Source organism: Polychytrium aggregatum (genome assembly GCF_025602895.1).
Source record: "Polychytrium aggregatum strain JEL109 chromosome Unknown BJ171scaffold_18, whole genome shotgun sequence".
NCBI lineage: Eukaryota > Fungi > Chytridiomycota > Chytridiomycetes > Polychytriales > Polychytrium > Polychytrium aggregatum.
The window spans coordinates 729,007-752,770 of NW_026516220.1; the positions used below are offsets into that span (position 1 = coordinate 729,007).

The window sequence follows — 23,764 nt, forward strand, 5'->3', positions numbered from 1 at the left end:
TGGGATGCGCCGAAAGCAGCGCAGGAGTGAGATGCTGGGCGTCTGCAACAGGGCGAGCAGATTTCGCAGCTGCAGAACTCGCCGATGAGACACTGCTTTTGCATTCCGCCATTGCCGTGCGCTTCATGCACTCTGGACAGTGCCGGGGGTGTCCGATGCGCACGCATGGCCGCGTCTCCCTGAATCAGACCAGCCCCCCCCCCTCGATCAGCTTAGCGGAAATGCGGATGTGATTGACCTGCCATGGCTCGATCGGCTGCCCATCGAGCTCTGCACTCGCACCCTCATCCAGGCTCACGCCGTTGGCTGTCTTGCTTTGTCTGGGTTGGCGCTGCTCACCAGTTGCTTCGCGGCAACTTTTGAATCATACGGTAACCACCGCGACGAGCCCCCTTCTAACGACGCTCGATCGAGAGAAATCAGCAGGTTGGAGGCTGAGAGCCCGCCCGGACTGCCTTACACCACCACAAGTCGAAGCGATCGGTTAGAAACACCGCCAGCACACCAACGCCAGAAAACACCGGGCTCACCGCGACGGATCGTCTCAGCGCCGCAGATATCCTTCGGCGGCCGCGACCTCCCCTCTCCACTGTGGCCTTCCGACGGCTCGGGATCGGTATTCTGGCCAGCGCCATCCTCCCGCCACCTCGACCTCACTCGGCTTTAGCACTGCGAGTTCCCACGCCCGCCGTGCTTCGTGGCTCAAGCCAGGATGCCGAAACGAATCTCGTTCTCAAAGGAAGCCGGAACCCCGACCGTTCCCACAGTCAACTCCAAAGTGCGCCACATCACCGACGCCGAAATCGCGCAGCTGTACCGACGAAGATGGTGGAGACCGCTGCTGTTTGAGTTTTGCAGCTCGGATCTCGAGATCGAGTACCAGACCTGGATCTTCCAGCAGAGCAGCCCCCAGATCGTGCGCTCGGTGGTGCTTTGGTTCATCATGGCGACGTTCTTTTACGTCCAGTTTTTCGCGCTCAGCTCCTCCCGCGTCGCCAATTTCTCGCCTTCCATCGCCAACGCAGGTACGGTGCTCGGTGACAGACACGGCTTGGGGGCGCTGCATCGCACCATCGATCAAGCAGCCCTCTGACAACACGCAAGCTGTGCAGCGTAGGCGCTCTGTCGTAGCTTGGCGACGAGATAGGAGTCCGCCAGTTCGTTCGTTTCGGTAACGGTCAGCTAACCCTTCTCCCGGCTGCTTTCATTCAATCTCCTTGCCGCGGACACCAACCTTGGCCGATGCCCACTCGGCGGGCCTGCGCAGTGCTCCTGTGCTCCTGCAACGACTCTTGTCTGATCGCATACGCATGGACAACCGACCTGTTCTTATTGATCTTTGCCAACTATGTTCCGATGCTGCTGCTTGGCTACCCGATATACAAGTACCCTGAGTTTTCGTCCAGGTTCCGGATCCGTCCGATCTTTGACCTGGTCATGTACCTGGTGATGGTCGATCTGAATTCAGGTGAGCACCAAGTCCGTTGGTATGGATGAGCTATCCGTTGGGTACAGAGAGGACGCCGATGCGGATAACTGGTTGCAGAATGGAAGGTTGTCATAGCTCGGCGGCCAGTGGACGATCATGGGTCGAGAAGCTGTGTGTCAGAGGCATGACTCATGGATCGATTTCAGCGGGACAAGCTGCTTTGCAACAGCCCACATAACCTGCCACATCCCACCGTCGCTCAATCTTACGCCGCGAGCCAGGGTTGCGAATGTATATTCAGGACCCCTACGGCAACATGTGGTTCCGCAACATGATGGTCTTCATCTATCTCATCGTCATCCCGATGCTGATCACCGTGTCATCCGAGAACACACTGATATTGGGAGCCATCTCAATCGCCATCCACGCCGGACTTTTCTATGTCCAGGGAACCGAGGGCTTGCTCCGTCCGATCCTGGGAACGCTCTTGGTGTATATGAGCGTGTGCATGCTTGTGGGAACGGGGATTCGCTGGGCATCAGAGCAAGTCAAGCGCCGCGAGTTCCTCGTCAATATTGGCCTGATCCGCTCCAACAACAAGCTGCGCAACAAGCTGACGGACCTGCAGCAGACCTTTGCACATCGGGTCGCCGATTTCGACTCGCCGCTCGAGAAGGTGATGCTGACGCTCAAGTCGCTCATGGCCAACCCAAACATGGACGGCGATGTGCACCAGCAGATCGAAGTGATCATGAAGTGGCTCTCGGCATCCGAATCCATTTTTATGCCCGATTTCGAGGGCGCACTCGCACCCAGCATCAAGCTTGAGGATGAGCAAGAGGTTCGCACATACCAATGCACCAGAGCCGCGGGTCTGTGGTTGGAGCGGATCCGGAGGCTATGTTTTCGGGGTGATTCTCGCGGGCGGCGGCGCCCTCGCACACACCAAGGCAGCGCTTGGACTCTATAGTGTATACTGTACGAGTAGACGAAGCTCTGGGTGAATGGAAGGATCTCTGTGTGGGCGAAATATGGCTTTGAGGAGGTCTTGGGCCAAGCCAACCGCTCATCGGCATGACCGGCGTTGAATGAAACTGATCACGAGCCGCTGGATTTGGACTCGACAGGCGTGGCTGCAGGAAGTCCTTCCGGTGCAGCGACGGTCCGAGATGCTCCTAAAGAAGCGACAGTCGGAAGACATCCTCCGGGTAACATCAATAAGGCGGCAATATGAAGAGCACGGACAAACCGAGCACCCCGAAAGCTCGATTTCTAACGAGCCTGATGCCGAGAGCCCGTCGCTGACGACACCCAAGCGCTCCAACAACCCCAACGACGAGTTTCTGGCCAGCTCGATGGACACGCTCGACTACGAGGGCGTCATTGCCGATCGAGACAAGGTGGTCGAGCTCCTGGGCCAGATTTCGACCTGGAACTGGCCCATCTTTGAGTTTGAGGCCCTGACCCACAGCCGCCCTCTCTATGCGCTGTCGATGCACCTGCTGTTCGTCTCTGGCCTGACAGACCGCCTCATGATCCCAAAGAGCGCGATCTCCAAATTCTTGTTCACGATCGAGTGCAAGTACCGGAATGTGACGTGTGAGTACTGATTGGATATGAATGAGCTGGGTTGCTCCAAGCATGTCTTCTGCGGCGATGCCACTGTGATTTCTGGCCATTGCACTTCCAAGAGCTCGCAGTGCCACGGGAGTAGGACGGACTCGGGACACTGGCTGGTCGTCTAACAACAATGCACTCCGGCGCACCCCGACTTGCCCAGACCACAACTCGACGCACGCTGCGGACGTGCTGCACGCGGTCAATTTCTTCCTCAACCTGCCGTACGTGAAGAACAAGTTGACGGATATTGAGCTGCTTGGAAGCTTCCTGGCGGCAATCATTCACGGTATGGGGCCAGTGGGTCAGCTGGAGAGCTGGGGTCGAGCAGAGATGCAGCTCTGGCGATGCCACACTCGCTGCGTTGGTGTAGAAAGGTGACCAATGTGTCAACGACGGAACCTGGGATTGGGAACTGGGGCGATCGAGACCCAGCCTTGTGACGCCGCCAAATGCTGAGAAAGAATCGATACAGGGCGAGTCGGATGCGGGGCTCGCTTGCCAGCCATGCATAGGGAGTGCGGTACTCAGACTCAAGTTACCGCATCTTACACAACCGGATGATAGACGTCGACCATCCTGGCGTCAACAGCAACTTTTTGATAGCCACCAACAGCCATCTGGCAATGCTGTACAATGACCGGTCAGTCCTGGAGAACCACCATGTGTCCATGGGTCTCTCGGTCCTGAAACTGCCGGGCTGCGACATTTTCGAGGGCTTCAGCGATATCGAGTACCGGCTGATACGCGAGCAGATCATCGACATGGTGCTGGCCACGGATCTGGCGGGGCACTTTGCGATGGTCTCGGCATTCAAAAACAAGGTAGGAGCAGGGCAGAGCGGCGGGTCCTCTGATCTGCGATGTCGATACATCCGTGCTCCACGGCACCGATCCCACGGCACTGATATGGCTCTGTCCACACAGGTCTGTGCGGCCGAAAACTTCTCGCTGGACAACAAGGACGACAAGAGCCTGTTTCTGCGGATGACGATCAAGTGCAGCGATGTCTGCAATCTCACAAAGACGTGGGGACTCTATGCCACATGGACGTCGCGGCTGATGGTCGAGTTTTACAAGCAGGGCGACGAGGAGCGCCGACTGAACCTGCCGGTGAGCCCGTTCATGGACCGCGAAGGCGGCAATATGTGGGTCGGGCAGCTCAGCTTCCTGGACTTTTTGTGCATGCCAAGTAAGTCGCTGGGGGAGTGGAGATGCGCGGTGTAAGGTCGATGTCGCTGTCGATGTCGGTCGCCCAGACCGAACCACGGCAATCACAGAGATGCAGCCTTGCCAAGCCGAGCCAGGCCAGGCCAGGCCAATCCAAGGCGGAAGCGTGGCAAAACAGCACCGTTGACTCTGGATTTGTAATGCCTGCTACTGGGAAACAGTGTACGAGACCTTTGGGTCGCTTCTGCAGATCCCTGAGGTTATTCAGCACGCCAAGGACAACCGTGCGCGAATGCTGCAGAACAAGGATCGAGAGCAGGGCCCACGCCAACGGAAAGCGTCGGTGGCCTTCATGCGCTGAGAACGAAATAGCCGGCGTTTGTGGGGTCGCAGACGAGGAGCACGCACTCCAGCCGGGCGGCCGCAACCGGATCGCTTGGCAGACGCCGGGAGAATGCCTCCGCATTCTGGTCGACGCAGGAGCCGGCCAGGGCGAGAGGGGATGCAGTCGAACGCAGCGATCGTGCAAAGCGATGGTGCGAGCGATGGTGCGAGCGATAGACACAGCAAAGACTGCAATAGACTTCAAGGCGGATGGACATGCTTCCTGGCACTCATGATACACGGCCGTGGTTTTGGGACGCTTCGACCATCCAGCAGCCGCAAGGGAGGGGGCAGAGCCGAATTGTTCTGTTCTTGCAACGTGGACGGCCTTGGCTTGGCACCCATGGCTGGGACGGGAGGGACAGCCGGTCCAAGCGAGAGCCTCCAGCCATGAAGGCGATCGAGGCAGCCAAGCGATTCGAAGCAATCAAGGCTGAACATTTGGCTGGGCATTTGGCTGAACAATCGACACCAACAGAACAGCATCGGCAGCAAAGCCGGAGAAAGCCCACGACCGGATTCTCCGCGGACAAAGCGAGCCCGTGGGGTCGACGGCGCCTTGGAGGCCAGTGGGGAGGGATCGCCCGCTCTGCTCCCCAGCCCGCTCTGCCCGCCATGCTCATGCAGATTCATTACAGTTCATCTGCAGCCCATCTGCTGCTCATCTGCTGCTCATCTGCCCGCTCTGCTCGCAGCCGGCACATGGCCATCTCGCTGCAGCCGCCACGGCCTGGCTGCTCCGTTCGGATGTGTCGGCGATCGTGGCTCGTCGCTCCCCACAGACTTCTCGGCAACACAAACATTGTTTCCGTGGAAGCCATTACAAATGCTGCGTTCCTTGCCGCGCGGCCGATCGTTCTTGGCCCCACGATTTGAAAGCCTGGGTCGCCGTCGGCCTGCCGTGGCTCCGAGGACCGCATTTATATCCCCTCTGCACCTCGCTCCGTTTCGCCCGCTGTGGGATTCCGCCTCCAGTCCGAATCGTGCGCTCGGTCGGTCGTTCGCTCGCTCGCTCATTCGCTTGAGCACCATTTCCCAAGTCTCTGCCATTCGGGATCTGCACAAAGGCAATCCCTCAGTTTCGCTGTCGGCGTTGCCCGCTCGACTGAATTGCTCAACGAGCATCGCAGCTCCCTTTCTCTCATCATCCATCGCTTGCATTCTTGCAGCCTCTCTCCTCGCCAGCCATCACGGCAAGCAGCTCAGAAACCAACCAAACAAAGCAACTTGAAATTCAACCCGAGCAGCAATGTCCTCTGCACCCAAGGCCGACGACAAGCCGAACGAGGTTCTTGGCCCTCGCGGCAACAAGCAAAAGTTTGTCACCAAGACCCCTCTGGGCCGCCCCATCCCCTCGAGCGAGCGCGAGATGGCCGAGGAAAAGGCAAACATCTGGTCCAGAGTCACCTACGCCTGGATGGACCCGGTCTTTTTCCTTGGCTGGAATCGCATCATCGTCGAGTCGGATCTGTGGCAGATCGGCACCCGCTTCAAGGCCGACTCGCTCTACGACGCCTTCATGAAGCACTGGAACGCCGAGGTCCATCATGCTGACCCCAATCACAAGCCCTCGCTGGTCAATGCCCTCTACAACTACCTGTTCTGGCGAACCGCCCCCGCCGGCCTCCTCAAGGTCTGGTCGGACATGGCAACCATCGTTTCGCCCTACGTCCTCAAGCTTCTGGTGACCTACATGTTCGAATACCAGAATGCCGCTGCAGGGGGTGTCCCGCCGCCACCGCTCTCCCAAGGGTATGTTGTCAATCTGGTCCAGCCAGCCAGTGCCAGAGCCGCACTCGGGTGCATCGCTTCGGCGGGGATCTTGGCCTGCTCGGTTGCCACGAGGCGGACGAGCAAGGGTCGCATCTCGAGTGCTCTTGCCGTTCCTGCGATCTCTATTGCTGCGCTAACGCCTGTATCTGCTGTTCTGTGTCCGCCCTGTCTCTGCCTGCAGTCTTGTGTATGCCTTCATCATCCTGGTCCTTCAGGTATACCTCTCATTCCGGCTGTTTATCGCTACTCAGTCCCGCTCTGTATTGCTCTATAGCCAGGCGGCTCGCTGTCAGATCCCTCATGCGCGATACTGATTTGTCTTTCTGCTCCCGCTCTCTCCAGATCACCTCATCCTTCTTCCTCGGCTACTACTTCCAACTCACTACCACCAGCGGCATGAGCCTGCGTGCCACCGTTACGACTGCCGTATACCGCAAGGCCATGCAGCTCTCTGCTGCCGCTCGCCAGGACTTTAACACCGGCAAGGTCGTCAACGTTATCTCCACCGATGCCAACCGCATGGAGATCTTCATTACCTATATGCACGTCCTGTGGACCTCGCCTCTTCAAATCGTCGCCATCTCGATCTTCCTGATTGTCTTCCTGGGCCCTGCTGCCATTGCCGGTATCGCCCTGCTCTTCTTGCTGCTCCCGATCCAGTACCTCCTCACCAAGCGCCTGGGCGCCATCCGCAACTCGGTCGTTCCCCTGACCGACCAGCGTGTGCGTCTCACCCAAGAGGTCCTTTCCGGCATCCGCGTCATCAAGCTCTTCACCTGGGAGACGCCCTTCCTCAAGAAGATCGCCGACATCCGAAACAAGGAAGTCCACCAGAACCTGCGCCGCAGCATCATGCAGTCCATCTCGACCACCCTGGCCTTTTCGATTCCCGTCCTCTCTGCCCTGATCTCCATCTCGGCATACGCCGCTCTCAACACACTGACTCCCCAGAGCGCCGGCATCCTGTTCTCGTCCCTGACCTGGTTTTCGATCCTGCGTTTCCCGCTGATGTTCATCCCGGCCGTCCTGGCCGGTGTCGCCGATTTCCGTGTTGCCATCACTCGTGTCCAGGCGCTCTTGCTTGCTCCCGAGCTCGATCCGCCTTATCCCATCGAAAAGGAGGCCCCTTACTCGATCAGCATCGAGAACGGTACCTTTATCTGGGAATCGGCCCCCCCTGCCCCCAAGGACGAAGGCAAGAAGGACAAGAAGGACAAGAAGGACAAGAAGGACAAGAAAGACTCCAAGAAGAACGGCGGCAAGACCCAGCCCGAAGCCGAGTCTCAAAAGACCATTGCCGAGTCGGACACCAGCAAGGCTACCCCCGGCTCCACCGTTGATCTCGCTGGTGTCACTGCCGCCAAGTCCCAGTTCTCGATCAACAACATCACCATCAACATCCCCCGCGGCCAGCTCGTGGCTGTTGTTGGAAGCGTCGGCGCCGGCAAATCGTCTCTGCTGAACGCCTTGGTCGGTGAGATGCGCAAGGTGGAGGGCACGGTCACCTTCTCGGGCAACGTCGGCTATTGCCCGCAGCAAGCTTGGATCCAGAACGCAACCGTGGAGAAGAACATTACCTTTGGCCTGGAATACAACCGCGAGCGCTACCTCCAAGTCATCAAGGCGTGTGCCCTCGAGAAGGATCTCGAAATCCTGCCCGACGGCGATCAGACCGAGATCGGCGAGCGCGGCATCAACCTCTCCGGCGGCCAGAAGCAGCGCATCAACATTGCCCGCTGCCTGTACTTTGACAGCGAGATCTGTCTGATGGATGATCCCCTGAGTGCCGTCGACGCCCACGTCGGCAAGTACCTGTTTGAAAAGTGCATCATGGACGCCATGAAGGGCAAGACCCGCATCCTGGTCACCCACCAGCTGCACTTCCTTCCCCAAGTCGACTACATCATCGTCCTCAAGAACGGAAACATTGCCGAGCGTGGCACCTACTCCGAGCTGATGCGCGCCGGAAGCGAGTTTTCTCTTTTGATGCAGACCTACGGAGGCGCCGATGAGAACAGCGAAGAAGGCTCCTCTACCGACGGCGCCGAGGCCGACGACAGCATCCAGGTCGACGCCAAGAGCACCACCGAAACCAAGAAGAAGGACGAGATCGCCCAGGATGCCCCCAAGAAGGCCCGCGATCTGATGAGCGCTGAGGAGCGTGCCACCGGCGGTGTCAACCGCGGCGTCTGGTCTGCCTATGCTCGCGCCGGAGGTGGCTCCTTTTTCTTTGCCGGCCTGGTGCTCTCGCTGCTGCTCCTGCAGGCGGCCAGTGTCGGCACCAACTACTGGCTCGTCGTCTGGTCCAACAACGAGATCCCCAGCTTCGGCATGGGCGGATACCTTGGCATCTACTGGGGCCTGGGCATCGTTCAAACCATCTCGGTCTTTGCGTTCTCGGTCTTTTTCGCATTCACCGGCAATCGTGCGGCCCGTGTCCTGCACGAAGCCGCCTTGGCCCGCATCCTGCGTGCACCCACGTCCTTCTTTGACACCACGCCCCTTGGCCGCATCATCAACCGCTTCTCCAAGGACCAGGACGGCCTCGATATCACCATTGCCGACTCGTTTCGCATGTTTGCCAACACCCTGGGCAGCTCCATCGCCATCTTCACCATGATTATCATCGCCACGCCCTTCTTTGCCATCCCGATGCTGCCGCTCCTCGGAGTGTACTACCTGATGCAGGTCATTTACCGCTCAACCTCGCGCGAGCTCAAGCGCATGGAGTCCATCACCCGCTCGCCCCTCTATGCCCAGTTCGGAGAGACCCTGACGGGCCTGCCCACGATCCGTGCCTACCGCGAGCAGCAGCGCTTTGTGGAGCGCAACTCAGCCACCATCGACAAGAACAACGCGCCGTACTTTATGCTCCTGGGCTCGCAGCGCTGGATCGGCCTCCGTCTCGAGTCCATCGGCGGCTTCCTGGTCTTCCTCGCCGCGCTCTTTGGCATCCTCGCCCGCGACTCGAGCTACTTGACTCCGTCGCTCTTTGGTCTGTCGCTCTCCTATGCCCTCCAAATCACCGGAACCCTCAACTGGTGTGTCCGCCAGTTCACCGAGACCGAGATTGCCATGAACGCTGTGGAGCGCGTCGAGCACTATGCCTATCGAACCGAGGTCGAGGCCGAGGCCATCGTCGAGCACAACCGCCCGCCCAAGAACTGGCCCGCACGCGGCGACATCAAGATCGAGAACCTGCGCCTGCGCTACCAGCCCGAGCTCCCCGAGGTGCTGCACGGCGTCTCGTTCGCGATCCAGGACCGCCAAAAGATCGGCATTGTCGGCCGCACGGGCAGCGGCAAGTCGTCGCTGATGGTGGCTCTCTTCCGTATGGCCGAGCCTTCTGCGGGCTCCAAGATCGAGATCGACGGCGTCGACGTCCTCAACATTGGCTTGACCGATCTCCGCAGCAAGCTCGCTATCATCCCGCAGGACCCCACGCTGTTCTCGGGCACCATCCGCACCAACCTCGATCCCTTCAACGAGCACACTGACGACGAGATCTGGGACGCCATCGCCCGCAGCAACCTCAAGAACAAGGTCGTGGAGATGGAGGGCAAGCTCGACGGCGCGGTGAGCGAAGGCGGCGAGAACCTGTCGGTCGGCCAGCGCCAGCTCCTGTGTCTGGCCCGTGCCATGCTCAAGAAGCCCAAGGTCCTGATCATGGACGAAGGTGAGTCTCGGGCGCACTGTGGGGCTGCAACTCGCTCTCATTCTATCGAGGACCACATCATATGCCGGTCGGACAGACCTTGCGCGATAGCTGGGCTCGACTGCGTCTAACCCCGGTTTTCTGCTTCTCTGTTTCTCTGCTTCTGTCTCAGCCACCGCGAACGTCGACTACGAGACCGACGCCATCATCCAGCAGTGTCTGCGCGATGACTTTTCCGAGGCTACGATCCTCACGATCGCCCATCGCCTGAACACCATCATCGACTACGACCGCGTCCTGGTCATGGACCACGGCAACATTGCCGAGTACGGCCACCCCTCGGAGCTGCTGTCGAACGAGAATGGTGTTCTGTACAGCATGGTGCAGGAGACCGGCCCGTCGAACGCCGAGCTGCTGATTGGCCAAGCCAAGGCGGCGTATGATGCCACCCACGGCACCAACTCGAACTAGACCAGACCCCCATACTCGAACCATCTGAACGTGTGCAAATCAATGAAAGCCGCCGGATCATATTAACTCCAGGGAGGGGGGAGTGCTCCACAACACATCATCATCCTGGCACCCATCCGCCTGTTTTCCGATCCTGGCTGTGAGAAATGGAAGAGGCCTCAACCCACAAACCTGTATCGAGCAATACCTAGCAACAATATCAAATCACTCCCTGCTCCTCAACTGAGGTTGTCTGGGCCCGTGCAGGAGTGAGGGGCGGGAGATTGGAGCGTGTGGCTGCTGGCCAGAACACAGCCAGAGACAGCCAGTATGCAGGCCCGCAAAGCGGAAAGGCTGCACCGGGAGGCGAGCGAAAAGCGCAAGAAGCGCCTGTGCACAAGGAGCGAAAAAAGGCAAGGAACAGGACCGGGTCTGGGGACATGGCGGACGGCGTGTGTCCGAAGACATGCCCCATGTGATGGCGCTGGGTCCTGCGCTCTGCAAACCGTGCGCTGCAGTGCGATTCAACTGGGACGGAATGCCATCTGCTGCAATGCAATCGAATGCAAGCAACAGGTTGACCCCCTCGTGGGCCGTGGCCCGTGGGCAGAGCGGGAATGCAGCTTGCTGGCGGGGAGGGGATCGGCGTCTCCGTCCCAGGTCGATTATCCAGGATCAAACATCAAGAGCCAGATACCCACCGAGAACGACATCCACCAAGAGCGATATCCATCCAACCACAACTACTCAAGAACGACATCCACCGAGGGACGCATCGGTTATCACGGGTTCATTGAACTTCCACTGCGCCCCCACCCTCGTCCAGCCCGCAAACCTCGAGTCCAAAGCAGCCTCTTTCCCACCCGGCTTGGTCTTTCCATCTCTCGGCGGTCTTCCTCGATCAATCCCTTGGTCTGCTTGTCTGGGCTCACGGCCGAAGCGCATCAACCTCTGCCGAGCTGAGCCGAGCCGAGCCGAACCAAGCTTTGCCTGACCCCGATCGGCAAGACCACCGTCCAACCTCTTTCGACCACCCCAGCAAACCTTCATGGACGAAGCCCAGCCACCACCACCGCTTCCTCCGAGGGCAAGGATACGCCAGGGCCGCCCCGACAGCTCCAGTCTCCCTCGGCGATCCCTGGGCCGGGACGAAGAGACGCCCTGGAACCGCAAGTCGCCTCAACCCCGGACGATGGATATCTTTGGCCACATCAACAGCCCGCGGGATCTGCCCGAGAACTCGCTCTCGTCCATGTTTGGGCAGAAGCCTCGGGCGGTTCGGCCACCCGGCCTGCAGCAGCCGGCACATGGATCAGTGATTTCGCAGTCTGGGCCAAGCTCGCCGGCGTCACCTTCATCTCCTGGACAGCCTGTCCGGCGGTCGTCTGGCACATCGAATGCGACCCGGCCTGGCGGCAGCAGCAGCTTGCAGGACGAAAAGAGCAATCAGATCATGATCTTCTCGACCATGATATGGCTGCTGCTCGAGCAAAACGTCCGTGAGCTCGAGGACACCACGCAAAGCCCCCGTGGCTCGACTGCGTCTTCCCGCCCGTCGTCTCGGCCGTCGTCTCGACCGGCATCGCTGCATGCACTCTCGGGCGAGGGCCAGGATGACGTCGTGGAGCCGGTTGGCTGCCAGCTCGATGGGCGCATCGACGTGGGGTTTTGCGTCCTGAACTTGCATCTGCTCAAGGACACCTTGCACCCAGCCATGTTCCATTACGTTTCATGGCTGCGGGGTCTGTGCCATGGGTTCTTTGAATCGAATGGACTGACGCCGGACGGTAAGGGCAGCATTCCTTTCTTTGGTCAGCACTCTCGGTCCCTGATCTTTGTGACGTGGTCATATCCAAGGCTGACGACCCTCGGCGCGTTCTAATCCCGGCCCAGAGGTGAAGATGACCATGCGTCTGTCGCAGGGCCAGTCCGGGGTCGCACTGGAAAGCATCCTCGAGAGCTTCTTTGTTCACTACTGGCAATCCAACGCCGGAGCCAGCGTCAGCGGCGAGCTCGAGGGTGTCTCGTCGGGCCCGCCGCAGATCCGCCACGAAGATGCCCGGCTGCAAGAAATCGTCGGCGACCTCGTCCTGAACCTGATTTGCTCCGACCTCCACTTCCATGCCCAGGAGCAGCACGAACTTCGATATGACGCCCGGCTCAGGGCTTTCATCCGCCAACTCATTGGCACAATGCTGAGGCCCAGGGTCTTTCGCGACGACGGGCTGGTGGTGAGTCCTCCGAGTCCTCCGCTGCCGCCTCACAACAGCGTCATCGACGACGGCGACGACCCGTTCCACACAATGGTCCTGAGCCAGGTGGCCGTTCGAGACCGACAGGACGGCAGCAGCAATGACGAAGCAATCGACACGGGTAGCACAAGCAATGGCGTTGATTCTTCCGAGAACAACGAAGGCGCCTACCCCGCTGCTAAGAACGAAACCACTGGCATTGTTGATGCCAGCTGGACCGGCGATGCCAGCGGCACGTTCGATAAAGGAAGGTCATTCGAATCGAGCCCAGCACATCCTGAGAATCGGTCGCGGCAGCGGGATGACCAGATCTCGGAGCCCGACAACAGCGGCGGCCGGTCCCGCCAGTCCAGCGCCGCCAGCTCATTCCAGGACTCGCATCGGCGACTGGGCAAGATCGAGGGGTTCCTGCTGTCCCAGGTCGAGCATCAAGCTGCCGACCAGGTGTGGTCGGAAGTGCAAGCATCCCAACACAAGCGCGACGAGGACGGCGATGCCCTGTTTGCCGGGCAGGCCAGCGCCAAAGAAAGCTCCTCGCAGCGGGTGCGCAAGTGGCTTACGATTGGCCTGGCGACCGTTGGCGGAGGTGTTGCTGTCGGGCTGACAGGAGGCCTGGCGGCACCACTACTGGGGGCTGGACTTGGATCGCTGTTTGCGGGCATGGGCATCGGCGGTGCAGCCGCGATTGCTACGGGCCTGGGAACGACGGCCGGTGCAGCAATCGTCGGGACACTCTTTGGCGTCACTGGAGGCGGTGTTGCCGGTAAGTCGCTCCGTCATGCATGTGCATGTGCGCTGGTCTTTGTTCCAACACCATCCTCCTCCTGGGAGCGGCGCACTTATCCATGAAAGCTAGACTGTCGGGCGGGTGCAGCCCGCGCTCGAGGTCTGGAGATCGATGAACGAAATTGATCGTCATGGAGGACTGTGACACGCACCGATTCGCATGGCTGGACTCTGACTGACCGAGCTCTCTGGCACTGTTGTGCGCCTGGCGACATACCCAATCCGAATCCACGATCTCGGGACGACCATTGGAACATGCGAAAACTGGGAAACTGGGAAACTGGGAAACTGGGAAATGGAATCCATAGCCTACAAGTTTAATCGGCGGCTCAAGGGCATCGAAGAGTTCCGATTCGTGTCGATGGCGGCGCCGGAACGCAGCATGCACGTCATCATTGCAATCTCTGGATGGCTCAACACCATGGACGATGCTCACGAGCCGTGGGCGATGCTGCCGAGCTACTGTCCCCTATCCGAGATCGACTGTCTGGTCTACGACTCGAAGCACATGCTTGCGCTCGGCGGGGCGTTCTCGAGCTTCCTGACGACAGGCGCCGTGACGGTCGCGGCAACCGAGATCCTGAAGCAAACTGTCCTGGCAACGCTGGTGTCAGCCATCATCTGGCCCGTGGGCTTGCTGCAGTGGAGCTACGTGATTGACAACCCGTGGTCGGTTGGGCTGGACCGATCGATCAAGGCCGGCCGACTGCTGGCAACCGAGGTACTGCTGCAGAACATCCACGGCAAACGACCGGTGACGCTCGTAGGCTGGGGCCTGGGTGCTCGCGTCATCTACCAGTGCCTGCTGGAGCTGGCTGCAGAAGGAGCAGCTGGCCAACGCGACGTCTGGGGCATTGTCGACAGCGTCTATCTGTTTGGGACGCCCATATACGTGATCCCGGAGGAGCTGCAGCGATGCGTATCGGTGGTGGCCGGCCGGTTTGTGAACGGATACAGCAGCCGCGACTGGTTCCTGCGGTTTCTGTTCCGGTCGATTGCGCCGACGGCCCGATACCACTACGGCGTCCTTGGTCTGAATCCGATCGGGCTCGATGGCGTTGGGCCGGTCGACCTCATTGGCGAGGGCAACCGGTTCCGGATGGGGCGGATCGAGAACTACGAGCTCGGGGATCTCGTTGGCGGTGACCACATCCAGTACAAGGACCACATGAACGAAATCCTGGACCGGGTGGGGTTCGAGCGCGGGACGAACGAAAAGGAAGGCGGAGTGATGGTGGTGTGACGAGACAGGGGTAATGGCCAGGGGTGGTTTCAAAATCTAGCACAACCGTCAATCCCCGTAGTCTTGAATACACTCGGTCGATCCCCTGTAGCGATTGGTGTTGATGACTCGATGTGGGAACACTGTATATCATCCGCTCGCCGAGGTCTTGCAGCGATGTTGCTCTTTGCCCTGCGTCTTTCTGCCTCATCCCAGGTATGTCTTGTTGCTCTGACCAGCAGTGGCTGCATCTGCAGCGGCTCGCTGGTTCGGTCGTGCCCACTCACTCCATGCAGCTCCCTCGCACAGGGAAATGACTTGACCCACTTGGCCGGGTGTGATATGATCCGAATACGCCGTGTTTGTCCGAATGAGACAACGTGTCCATTGTCTATTCACCATGATGCGATTCCACGCCCAATGACGAGACGGTGCTGTCGCTGCTGGGAGTAGCACCCCTTTGGCAGCCGACAGGCAAGCCCGCACTGGCAGGTCAAGCCAAGAAGCGCCCGGCCACCACGAACCTTCGGTCGTGCGGGAGTTTGCGCCATTTCTCCGGTGGGAACTCTGCCGGGTTTGGGGTCCGTCTGGCAGGAAGCCGAGACATGCGGGACGCAACACTTTGTCAACAGAAGGGCGGGGGCTTGGCGGTCAACAGGCAAGCCACCTCGAACACAACAACTCTCCCGGAACAATCAAGGTGGCGGGCAGTCGTTCCTCGACAGACCCGAACAACCGAAAGCGCAACCGCGAAACGGCCACGGAACGGCCACCGAACAGCCACCGCCAACTCTGGGCGATTGCGCCTTCGGGCTGGAGTGCGGATACACGTGATATGCTGCGCGTGTGTGCGACATCCGCCTGCCGAATCCGGCAGCAGCCAATCGGCGCGCGCCGCGGGTGCGACAGAAAAAAAGCGCAGCGCGCGACGCCGGTTTGCGCGGCGCACTGTGACTGTGCGGGTGTGCCACGCCATTTTTGGCGTTTCCGACATTGGCCGACATCGGCCGACAGACCCCACCCCGGGGTATAAAACCCGGCCGCCGCGGCCAGCCCTCTCCGCCCCTCCTCCATCTCATCTCGCCGTCTGCATCTCTTTTTTCTTCTTCGCTCTCGACCTCGAAATGGCTGGCTACACCCTTACCCGTGTCCCCGCTGGTGTCTACCCCCTCTTCGCCATCATGGGCATTGCCACTGTTGGTGCTGGCTGGTGGCTCACGTAAGTATCCGCTGCGGGATCTGCTGCTGCCTGCCTCGTCGATCCGGCTGTGTCCAAAGTGCCTGCGGTCCGCCCGGTTCTCCGCCCTTACCCTCATGCATTCTTGGTTGCTGCAGCTACCTGGCCCGTCACCAGGACATCGTCTGGAACCGCAAGTAAGTAGCCTTCTCCATTCGTCCAGCCGTGCGAGTCCCGATTGACAAGAGGATGAATAGCAAAACACAATGGGAATCTCTCTGAAACAACACCTGTAGAGAGCGTTTTGGAAACCTGATCACTTCAGTCGTGCGATGCCGGTTGCGTGCCCGGAATCTGCCCGGCTTCTGTCCAGACACAATCCGACCAGTCGAGCTGACCCACATTTGCTGTGCTGTTGATACAGGAGCAACCCCCAGCCCTGGCAGGCCGTCCAGCAGAACCAGACCACCAAGCTCTATGACCCCAACGCCCGCTTCGATTCCAAGTGGCGCCGCACCGAGTTCTAAGCGCTCCATCAACGCAACTACCTCTCTCTGTCCGCATGTTCATTGATCCCATCGTTTACCCCCGGCTCGGGTTGTCTCCAGTCTAGAAGTTGTGTGCAGTGCGATCGTTTGCCCGAAACCGACCTGTAGATTCGGACGGCAGTATCTTTTTCTTCCCCCAAAGACTCCGTTGCTCTCGTGGTCTCTTCTCCCCTTTGCTCTCGTGCAGCTGCACAAGCTCCGTATAAATACAGCGTAGCCAGATTTTGGTCTGTTTTGGACACGATGCGCGATCTTCGCCGAGGTATTGCCTGGGTTGGTTCGGTGGGGTTTGCGTGCTGGCAAATCCACATTGCCTGCGGTGCTGGGGCGGGCGGGGTCCTGCCATCGATCCATTGCGGGATCTGTCTGTGGCGCATGACACGGAGGAGGGATGCAATCGTATCGACATTCGGGGCCTTCGGGATACAGCGCTTCCAAAATGAAATGAGACACCCTCGTTTTGCTCTATGACTGTGTTTTTTTCTGGAACCTGAATGCACCCACCCACTCATCGCATTCACGGCCAGGCACAGCACCATCTTGATATCGAGAAACCACACTTTGTCCGGAGTTGTGCAAGCTGCCATACGCTGTGGGATCGAGACATCAATGCCTCACGGAACATGATCTCGGTATGCCAGTCGATCATTGCCCATGGAGATCGACCGAGTGTATTCAAGACCATGCTTCCCAAACCAACCAAAACAAAGAGATTGCCAACGAAGACAGGAGTGCAGTGCCATGGCCTGCCCGCTGGGCCTACAGTCAGTCAGCGGGGTTCAGACATCTGAAGCCAGAAAGAGCTGTCCCGTTTGAACTCTTGGATGAGCTCGCCGGCGCGCTCGTGGATCTCTCTGGCCTTTGGAAGTGTTTGATCTGGATGTGAAACGAGGTCGTTTCAATGCCGATTAACAACCACCATCACCACCATCACCACCATCACTGCATCACTGCATCGCCATCGCCGTCGCCCGCTCGTTCCTTGGCACTCTTGGTTGCATCCGCGCATCACCATCCTGCGCATTGCCGCTCCTCGCACAGCCCGGCGCCGCTTCCTGATCGGGCAGGCACCCGCCGCTGGCCTTGTCGTTTCGCTTCCGCCCTGTTCCTCGTCCTCGCTTCTCTGTTTCATCTCCACCCAACCCAGACCCGCCGCCGAATACCTTCCGTCCTCCGGCCGTTACCCACCACTCCCCGACTAGCCATGGGTCTGCTCTCTCGAATCTCGACAACCAAGAAGGACGGCGCTGCTGCCGACCACGCCGCGCCTGGCATGACCCGCACCTTCTCCACCGGCTTGGGCCGGCTCTTCAGTGTCTCCACTCCCGTGCCTCCCAGACGCACTCAGGAGCCGGTTCCCTTCGACGAGGAGCTGGTGCATGTATCCGGGCCGAGCCCGCTGCAGAACCTCCTGGACGTGAACAAGCAGTGGGCCGAGCAAATCTCCACCGAGAGCCCTGACTTTTTCCCGCAGCTGGAAAAGAGCCAGCACCCCACTATTTTGTGGATTGGTTGCAGCGACTCCCGAGTGCCCCCGACCGAGATTGGTGAGTCCCGCAGCGTCTGTCCATGGAACCCGTTGCTGGCTGGCGAGGGAGAAAGTATCAGGCGGTGCTTGGTACCCAGAGCCTGCTTCGTATTCGTGTGGTCACCGCGATATATGCAGGCCCTGATTTCCCTCGCCATTCACGAGCGTCTCCCGCAGCCGCGGATATGTCTCCCGCATTCGTGCCAAACGATGTCGCTTGATGTCAATCCGCATTCTCGGATTACTCACCGATGTTCATGTCGCCCCTCTGTTTCCCAACTGCCTCCTCAAACTCCTCGATCTCCCCTCAATCTCACCCTCAATCTCCCCTCAATCCAGTCCAACTTGGATGTGGTGACATTTTCGTCCACCGCAACATCGCCAACGTCGTCAGCCACACCGACATCAACTTCCTCTCGGTGCTGCAGTACGCCGTCCAGGTTCTCAAGGTCAAACAGATCATCGTCTGCGGTAAGCCTCCCCCTCGCTTGCGGCAGGCGCCCTCGACACAGCACACGTTTGCTGTTCCCGCCAACCGCCATGCTGTGTCTGTCTATTCCGCGAGCGCATATCGGTAATCCGTCCCAGCCGATTCTCATCCTTTTCTGCCCATATCTGTATCTGGCAATGCCTCCAGGTCACTATGGATGCGGTGGCGTCAAAGGCGCCATGACCGCCTCGGAGCATGGCCTGATTGACCACTGGCTTACCCACATCCGAGACGTTTACGAGCACAACCAAACGGAGGTCTCGGAGCTCTTCAAGCAGGACCCCAAGGAGGCCTGGAAGCGCCTCGTTGAGCTCAATGCCGTCCGAAGTGCCCGCAACGTCGCCAACTCGGCCATCGTCCAAAATGCCTGGCGCGGAGGCCAGGAGCTCGAGGTCATCTCCCTTGTCTACAACCTCGAGAACGGTCTACTCAGGTAAGCCCGCCACATGGCAGCTGCCGATCCGCCTGCAGCGGCAAAGGCCTCTGTCTGACTTTTCGGTGCTGCTTGCCGCCACTATCTCCACAGCCCTCTCGGCCAGTTCCGCGGCATGTCAGATATCGCCGAGGTTTACAAGCTCGAGGGCTGATCGTCCAGCTCGCAGTCCCTCAGCGCAAAAGTCGCCCACACCTCGCTGTCTGCCGAGCCACATGCAGTTGCCCGATATCCCCTCGACGAGCTTGTGGCTGCATCTGTCAAATATACTCCCGTCTTTTCTTTTCTCCACTATCATATGTATCGAGCATGGCGCCAAAAGCCCCGTCGTCTTCAAGTAACAGGAAGGGTCCCCTGCAACGACCAGCAGCGATTTTGCATGAACATATAGATTATTCGGATGAGTCATGAGACCTGAAAATGCCGTCGGGAAGGGCCAGGTGGAGCACACAGCGGGCTGGGCGCCCGAGTTCCAAGCGGAGCCGAGCAGAGCCAGGCGATCCAGGCGATCCAGGCGATGCAACTAGCATCGCCCTCTGTAGAGAGTGACAACTGGCCGCCACCAATACGATTGGCTTGTTACGCGGACCGCAGAGCTTTGCCGGCCTTCTGGTTGAGGACATTTGTGCGATCCAGCTGGCCGTCTACCCGCGAGTTCATCGATGACAACAGCTGGTTCTGCTTCCGGAGCTCCTCGCCCTGGTCTGAGGCAATCTGGTGCAGCGACGCCGTAATATCCGCCAGCCCGTCCAGATGCCCGTCGATGCGCGACTCGATCATGGCGCTTTCCTGCTGTTGCTCCTCGGATGCCCAGGCGCCGACGTACTTTCTCATCGCCTCGAGGTCCTCGGCCCGGTATCGTTCCGGAAGCGAGCGCGCGGTTCGGGGGCCATACAGCGGCTGGCCGTTCACCACGGGCGGTTTTTGGATCTCGATGGCGTCCTTGGCGAGCTTGAGCGTTTCGGGTGCCGGCGGCCGCTTGCCGATGACGGGAAGCAGGAAGCTGCGGCTAACTTTCTGAAAGTATGACATTTGTTTCTCGGCAGAGTCGAGTTCGTTGTCGAGGACATCGAGCTTCTTGTCGATACGCTTGAGTTGCTCTGGCAACGGTGGAGGGAGGGGGGGGAAGAAATGATGGGTTTCATCAGCGACGGCGGACGGCGCATTCGATCAGCATTTGCCCATATGAGGCCAGCCGGGCCGCTTGATACACGCATGGAGATCCAAGCGACCGTCGAGAACGGGCTCAACTCACCTCCTTGTGCGTGCAGCAGCCTGGAGTTGTCGATGCCCGTCTCCAGGGCCGAGTGGGCGGTGGCGACAGCGCTGCCGAGAACCTTCTCAGACTCGCGCTGGACATCCAGGGTCTGCTCGACCAAACCGCTGAGCTGTGCCTGGGAGTCGCTTGACGGGGTGGAGCCGGGACGTCGAAGACCGTGTGCTCTTGCGGTGGCCATGGCGGTGGGTTGGGTGTGGAGAGATGGAAGAAACGCAGACAGAAGGGAAGTGCAGGGACGAAGGCGGGAGGCAAAGCCGCAGCATTTTGGGCATTTGGGCGGACGGTGGCGGGCCGGGGGGCGAGGCGGTGGCGGTGGACTGTCTGTGCGACGGCAATGCCATGCTGTGCGACGCAGTGTCTTTGGCTGGGGATGGACATTTCGTTTGCGGGCGGGAGGGAAGTGTATTGGTTGCGATCAATGCTCCAATGCAGCGGCTCGCTGCATCGCTCACGCCGCTGCGACAGAGTGTCTATGGAGCCTCGCTACGGTCCGCCTTCATGCCGTCCCCCTCGGTCGTGCTGTTCGCGCATCGGGTATTGGTACTACTTTCCGAATCGACCCGTTGTGTTTGCGAACCGGTGCAGCCCTGCAAGAATGTCTGAGTACTTGATGCGGCGAGATCGTGTGTTGACTTGCCTGCCAGGCGAGCGGTCGCAGCAGCACCGACCGTTGCAATCAAGCCCAATCGGGTCCGGTGCCGGGCATTGGCCAGTCGAATCGGGTCGTTAGAGGCGCTGAATATCGACGCACGGGCCAGAATGCCATCCATCGCGGTGTTTCCTGGAGCTCCTGTCAGAGGCCGCCGCGAGGGCACCCATGCCACCGCTCTTGGCAAGACGGCTGCACCTACCAAATTTCCGTCAGGCGGATCTCCCAGGGCGGGAACCCGTCCAGCTGGAGGGGCGAGCCAATCTTTCCAAAGACGTACATGAGCTGCGGATCTGGAACATCCGTTTCGTCTACGAAGAGACTGCCGATGTTAGTTTGATGCTTTGATCTCGAACCGATGTGTTCCATGGTAGTCGTCTTGTCTGCCAACACTCTCGCTGATCTTACATGAGCATTTGCGGATCTCTTCGGCCAGCCAGGCAGCATCCGTTGTCTGACCTGACTGCTGTCGGGTATTAGCCAGCTGCGAGGCAATCTGGGCAATGCGTTGTTTGCCGTTCTTTTTCGAGAGGAAGACTAGCCTGAAGGGCTCGACCACTGCCGAGCCATTCATTGCCAAAGCATTGCAAGTCACTTCTTGGTTAGCCACCGCCGCCGGGTTCGGGTCGGTTTGCCTTGGGTCCCATCAATCGGTAGCCCCGCGATGCCATAGGCTGGTCCGTGCAAGATGCAAGACGTCCACCACTTGCCTATGTCGGCATGTTGCTGGGTATGCGGCATGATGTGGCAGACCACTTTTGGCCCGTTCGAAACAGCCACATGGAAGGTTGACTTGAATTTGGCCAGGTTCTGGGCAATTAGCGGTTCGCACTTTCCGGCCGAGTCTTGCAAGATGCCTGACAGCAGAGCCACGAGCAACAGCAATGCTCAGCATCGTTCCGGCGAGGAGCCGATATTGTGACCGAATGTGTATCGGCCGGTCTTTTGACCGAAGCTTCCAAAATCGACTCCCCATCCCCGAAAGGGTTGCGGCCAGAGCACGCATGAGAATGGCACCCCGAGTATCGGCCTACCTTCTTCATCGAAAACCGTGACGACGCTGGTGCCGATCGACCATATCCAGACACAAGCCCTGCAAACTTCTTGCAGCTGGGCAGCCACGTCGCCGCTCGGGCGAACGACGAGGGCAACGTGGTCGGGGATCTTGGGCATCTCCTCAGAGTCCTTCTGGATGCGTTCCAGATCGAGCGATTCGTCCGTGTTGTCGGCGCTATCGAACAGGTCCATCAGCGACGACACCCATCCGAGCGCTGACGTATAGGCAACTGTCCCAAGCGATAGCAGCAGCGTATAGATCCATCTGGCTGGGCTGGTTTTTACGATATCGGTCATGGCGGGGCTCGGAAGACGCCGTGTCGAGGGAGGCCGTTGGGCGATGGAGGTCAAGCGAAACAGAGCTGGGCTGAGTGGGTTTGATGACGAGCAGGAGCCTGTGATGCCATGCGACGAGCGGTTGAGTGCGCCATTCGGGGCCTGTTGCTGCTTCGGGAATGCCGCAGATCGGCCGGTTGCTTGCGAAGGACTCCCCACTCCAGTCGACACCAGCGAACCAGAATGGCTGAAGGTGCCCTGGGCTCACCTTGTCTGAGGCGATGAAGCGATGAAGCGTCGGATCACCAAGTCGGCAGGGCGAGTCCAGGATCGCTAGTTGTGATGCAGTCCGGGCTGGTTTGATGAGGGAGGGGAAGAAAGTGGGCCGAGTGCGTCACAGCAGCCAGAGCCTTTGCTTGGAAGAACCTCTTGATTGAGTTCGGCCGGCATTTGCTCACCAATCCGATGCCGAAACCCCCCCTCTCAGACGCCGCCGGCCCGACCGCTGCGTGTTTGCAGGATAGTCGACGAGATCTTTCGGTGCCTCGCCAGCGACTGCTCTCGCTTTCGTCGTTGGAGTCCTCGTTAGTTGCCCGGGCCGCCTTTGGAGGAGATCCGGAGCGGAGATGTTTCGTTTGGTTCGACAACATGACTGACCGGTCCACATCTCGACTTGATCTCGGAGCCGAGAGGGCCTGACAAACGTTACTTTCAAGTGCTCTTTGTCTATCGGGCAGTGGCCTGCAGATCCCTCAGGTTTGTCCGGGATGCCTGGCACTGCGACCAAGGCCAGGCGACAGACCAGTTCTCACAATGCATCTGCTGTTGCTGGCCGGGAATGCGAGCGATTGGCAGTAATTGTGCGTCGGACGAGTGGTGGGACCGATCATATTGATGGTGCTGTGGAGAGGCGTCCGAGAGAAGCTCCTGCCACGGCTCACTCTCGATTTCCAGAGTGCGACCATGCAAACCTTCTGTCGCTGCATTGTTGTTACGCCTGGCTGTATTGTTGAATCGGCGGGAAGTACTGGCGGAAACGGCCGCATTTCCTTTGCAGACCGATTGGTCTGCCTTCCTTGCGCATCTCGATGAGGAGGGCTCGTCTGTCGGGGACGCTCTACTTTTTTTCCCATCGCCTCTCAGCCGTCTCGACTTGGCCTGCAGATACTCCCCCGCGCATTTGGTCATCTGCGAGTTGTCAGTCGACTGTCAGTCGAGTGCTTTTGCCGATCGAACACAGGTCCTTCCCCACGCTGTCTCCTCCCTTACATCGTAGCGCAAAGCAAACATGCAGAGATTCGACAGCCGGAGCTCTGTCGTGACGACAGACTCCCAGTTAGATGACCGGCAGATGATGCGAAAGCCCACGGACTACAAGCGGGTTGGAAGCGACGAGTCCTTGCGCTCGCTCGATGGCCCCGGTCGGTTCAACAAGCATATCCCCAAGATTGAAAAGCCCTTCGAGGACCCGTCCATCAAGCAGGCCCGCGAGGACCGAGAGCTGCTCGACAAACAGGGCCGGCTCGATATCATGCGCGGCCTGTTCAAGAAGGAAAACTCGACCACCCCTGGCACCCCTGGCGAGCAGCGC

The 23,764-nt window shown here is 59.4% G+C and overlaps 7 protein-coding genes across 7 annotated transcripts; 5 read left to right on the forward strand and 2 right to left on the reverse strand.

The window, feature by feature from the left end:
- The first annotated feature begins 1,055 nt into the window (after window positions 1-1,055).
- BJ171DRAFT_100307 (uncharacterized protein) lies at window positions 1,056-4,693 on the forward strand. Its single transcript, XM_053105384.1, has 8 exons — window positions 1,056-1,113; window positions 1,268-1,468; window positions 1,711-2,270; window positions 2,557-3,028; window positions 3,210-3,335; window positions 3,614-3,870; window positions 3,973-4,237; window positions 4,437-4,693. Exons 2-8 carry the CDS (start codon window positions 1,357-1,359, stop codon window positions 4,574-4,576), a joined length of 1,932 nt encoding a protein of 643 aa, XP_052966802.1. The 5' UTR covers window positions 1,056-1,113; window positions 1,268-1,356; the 3' UTR covers window positions 4,577-4,693.
- An 863-nt stretch (window positions 4,694-5,556) lies between these two features.
- Window positions 5,557-10,720, forward strand: BJ171DRAFT_459296 (P-loop containing nucleoside triphosphate hydrolase protein). The gene is made up of 4 exons (XM_053108408.1): window positions 5,557-6,351; window positions 6,554-6,587; window positions 6,715-10,048; window positions 10,200-10,720. Exons 1-4 carry the CDS (start codon window positions 5,849-5,851, stop codon window positions 10,496-10,498), a joined length of 4,170 nt encoding a protein of 1,389 aa, XP_052966803.1. The 5' UTR covers window positions 5,557-5,848; the 3' UTR covers window positions 10,499-10,720.
- Window positions 10,721-12,780: 2,060 nt separating this feature from the next.
- BJ171DRAFT_424026 (uncharacterized protein) lies at window positions 12,781-14,758 on the forward strand (the record flags this gene model as incomplete). The annotated part of the gene is made up of 2 exons (XM_053107641.1): window positions 12,781-13,492; window positions 13,824-14,758. 2 exons carry the CDS (start codon window positions 12,781-12,783, stop codon window positions 14,756-14,758), a joined length of 1,647 nt encoding a protein of 548 aa, XP_052966804.1.
- Window positions 14,759-15,812: 1,054 nt separating this feature from the next.
- Window positions 15,813-16,706, forward strand: BJ171DRAFT_505219 (NADH-ubiquinone reductase complex 1 MLRQ subunit-domain-containing protein). Its single transcript, XM_053111016.1, has 3 exons — window positions 15,813-15,956; window positions 16,073-16,111; window positions 16,339-16,706. The coding sequence occupies exons 1-3, from the start codon at window positions 15,862-15,864 to the stop codon at window positions 16,439-16,441; spliced, it is 237 nt and encodes a 78-aa protein (XP_052966805.1). The 5' UTR covers window positions 15,813-15,861; the 3' UTR covers window positions 16,442-16,706.
- A 1,029-nt stretch (window positions 16,707-17,735) lies between these two features.
- Window positions 17,736-18,917, forward strand: BJ171DRAFT_423958 (carbonic anhydrase family protein; the record flags this gene model as incomplete). The annotated part of the gene is made up of 3 exons (XM_053107638.1): window positions 17,736-18,009; window positions 18,330-18,461; window positions 18,628-18,917. The coding sequence occupies 3 exons, from the start codon at window positions 17,736-17,738 to the stop codon at window positions 18,915-18,917; spliced, it is 696 nt and encodes a 231-aa protein (XP_052966806.1).
- A 291-nt stretch (window positions 18,918-19,208) lies between these two features.
- BJ171DRAFT_505223 (uncharacterized protein) lies at window positions 19,209-20,410 on the reverse strand. Its single transcript, XM_053111017.1, has 2 exons — window positions 20,169-20,410; window positions 19,209-20,013 (listed from the first exon to the last, which is right to left on the reverse strand). Exons 1-2 carry the CDS (start codon window positions 20,368-20,370, stop codon window positions 19,493-19,495), a joined length of 723 nt encoding a protein of 240 aa, XP_052966807.1. The 5' UTR covers window positions 20,371-20,410; the 3' UTR covers window positions 19,209-19,492.
- Window positions 20,411-20,579: 169 nt separating this feature from the next.
- On the reverse strand, window positions 20,580-22,485 carry BJ171DRAFT_100375 (uncharacterized protein). Its single transcript, XM_053105385.1, has 6 exons — window positions 22,442-22,485; window positions 21,876-22,292; window positions 21,552-21,698; window positions 21,250-21,399; window positions 21,044-21,152; window positions 20,580-20,829 (listed from the first exon to the last, which is right to left on the reverse strand). The coding sequence occupies exons 2-6, from the start codon at window positions 22,192-22,194 to the stop codon at window positions 20,736-20,738; spliced, it is 819 nt and encodes a 272-aa protein (XP_052966808.1). The 5' UTR covers window positions 22,195-22,292; window positions 22,442-22,485; the 3' UTR covers window positions 20,580-20,735.
- Window positions 22,486-23,764: the final 1,279 nt, after the last annotated feature.

Bases quoted from the DNA above. Each gene is read 5' to 3' on its own strand.
- BJ171DRAFT_100375 (XM_053105385.1), bottom strand. From the start codon at position 22,194: ATGACCGATATCGTAAAAACCAGCCCAGCCAGATGGATCTATACGCTG. The intron at 21,699-21,875 runs GTAGGCCGATAC...CTCTGCTGTCAG, and splicing joins CACGGTTTTCGATGAAGAAG to GCATCTTGCAAGACTCGGCC. The intron at 21,400-21,551 runs GCAAGTGGTGGA...ATGGCTCGGCAG, and splicing joins CCAGCAACATGCCGACATAG to TGGTCGAGCCCTTCAGGCTA.
- BJ171DRAFT_505219 (XM_053111016.1), top strand. From the start codon at position 15,862: ATGGCTGGCTACACCCTTACCCGTGTCCCCGCTGGTGTCTACCCCCTC. The intron at 15,957-16,072 runs GTAAGTATCCGC...TGGTTGCTGCAG, and splicing joins GGTGCTGGCTGGTGGCTCAC to CTACCTGGCCCGTCACCAGG. The intron at 16,112-16,338 runs GTAAGTAGCCTT...CTGTTGATACAG, and splicing joins GACATCGTCTGGAACCGCAA to GAGCAACCCCCAGCCCTGGC.
- BJ171DRAFT_505223 (XM_053111017.1), bottom strand. From the start codon at position 20,370: ATGGCCACCGCAAGAGCACACGGTCTTCGACGTCCCGGCTCCACCCCG. The intron at 20,014-20,168 runs GTGAGTTGAGCC...CACCGTTGCCAG, and splicing joins GCTGCTGCACGCACAAGGAG to AGCAACTCAAGCGTATCGAC.
- BJ171DRAFT_459296 (XM_053108408.1), top strand. From the start codon at position 5,849: ATGTCCTCTGCACCCAAGGCCGACGACAAGCCGAACGAGGTTCTTGGC. The intron at 6,352-6,553 runs GTATGTTGTCAA...CTCTGCCTGCAG, and splicing joins CCGCCACCGCTCTCCCAAGG to TCTTGTGTATGCCTTCATCA. The intron at 6,588-6,714 runs GTATACCTCTCA...CGCTCTCTCCAG, and splicing joins TCATCATCCTGGTCCTTCAG to ATCACCTCATCCTTCTTCCT.
- BJ171DRAFT_100307 (XM_053105384.1), top strand. From the start codon at position 1,357: ATGCTGCTGCTTGGCTACCCGATATACAAGTACCCTGAGTTTTCGTCC. The intron at 3,029-3,209 runs GTGAGTACTGAT...CGACTTGCCCAG, and splicing joins CAAGTACCGGAATGTGACGT to ACCACAACTCGACGCACGCT. The intron at 3,871-3,972 runs GTAGGAGCAGGG...CTGTCCACACAG, and splicing joins TCTCGGCATTCAAAAACAAG to GTCTGTGCGGCCGAAAACTT.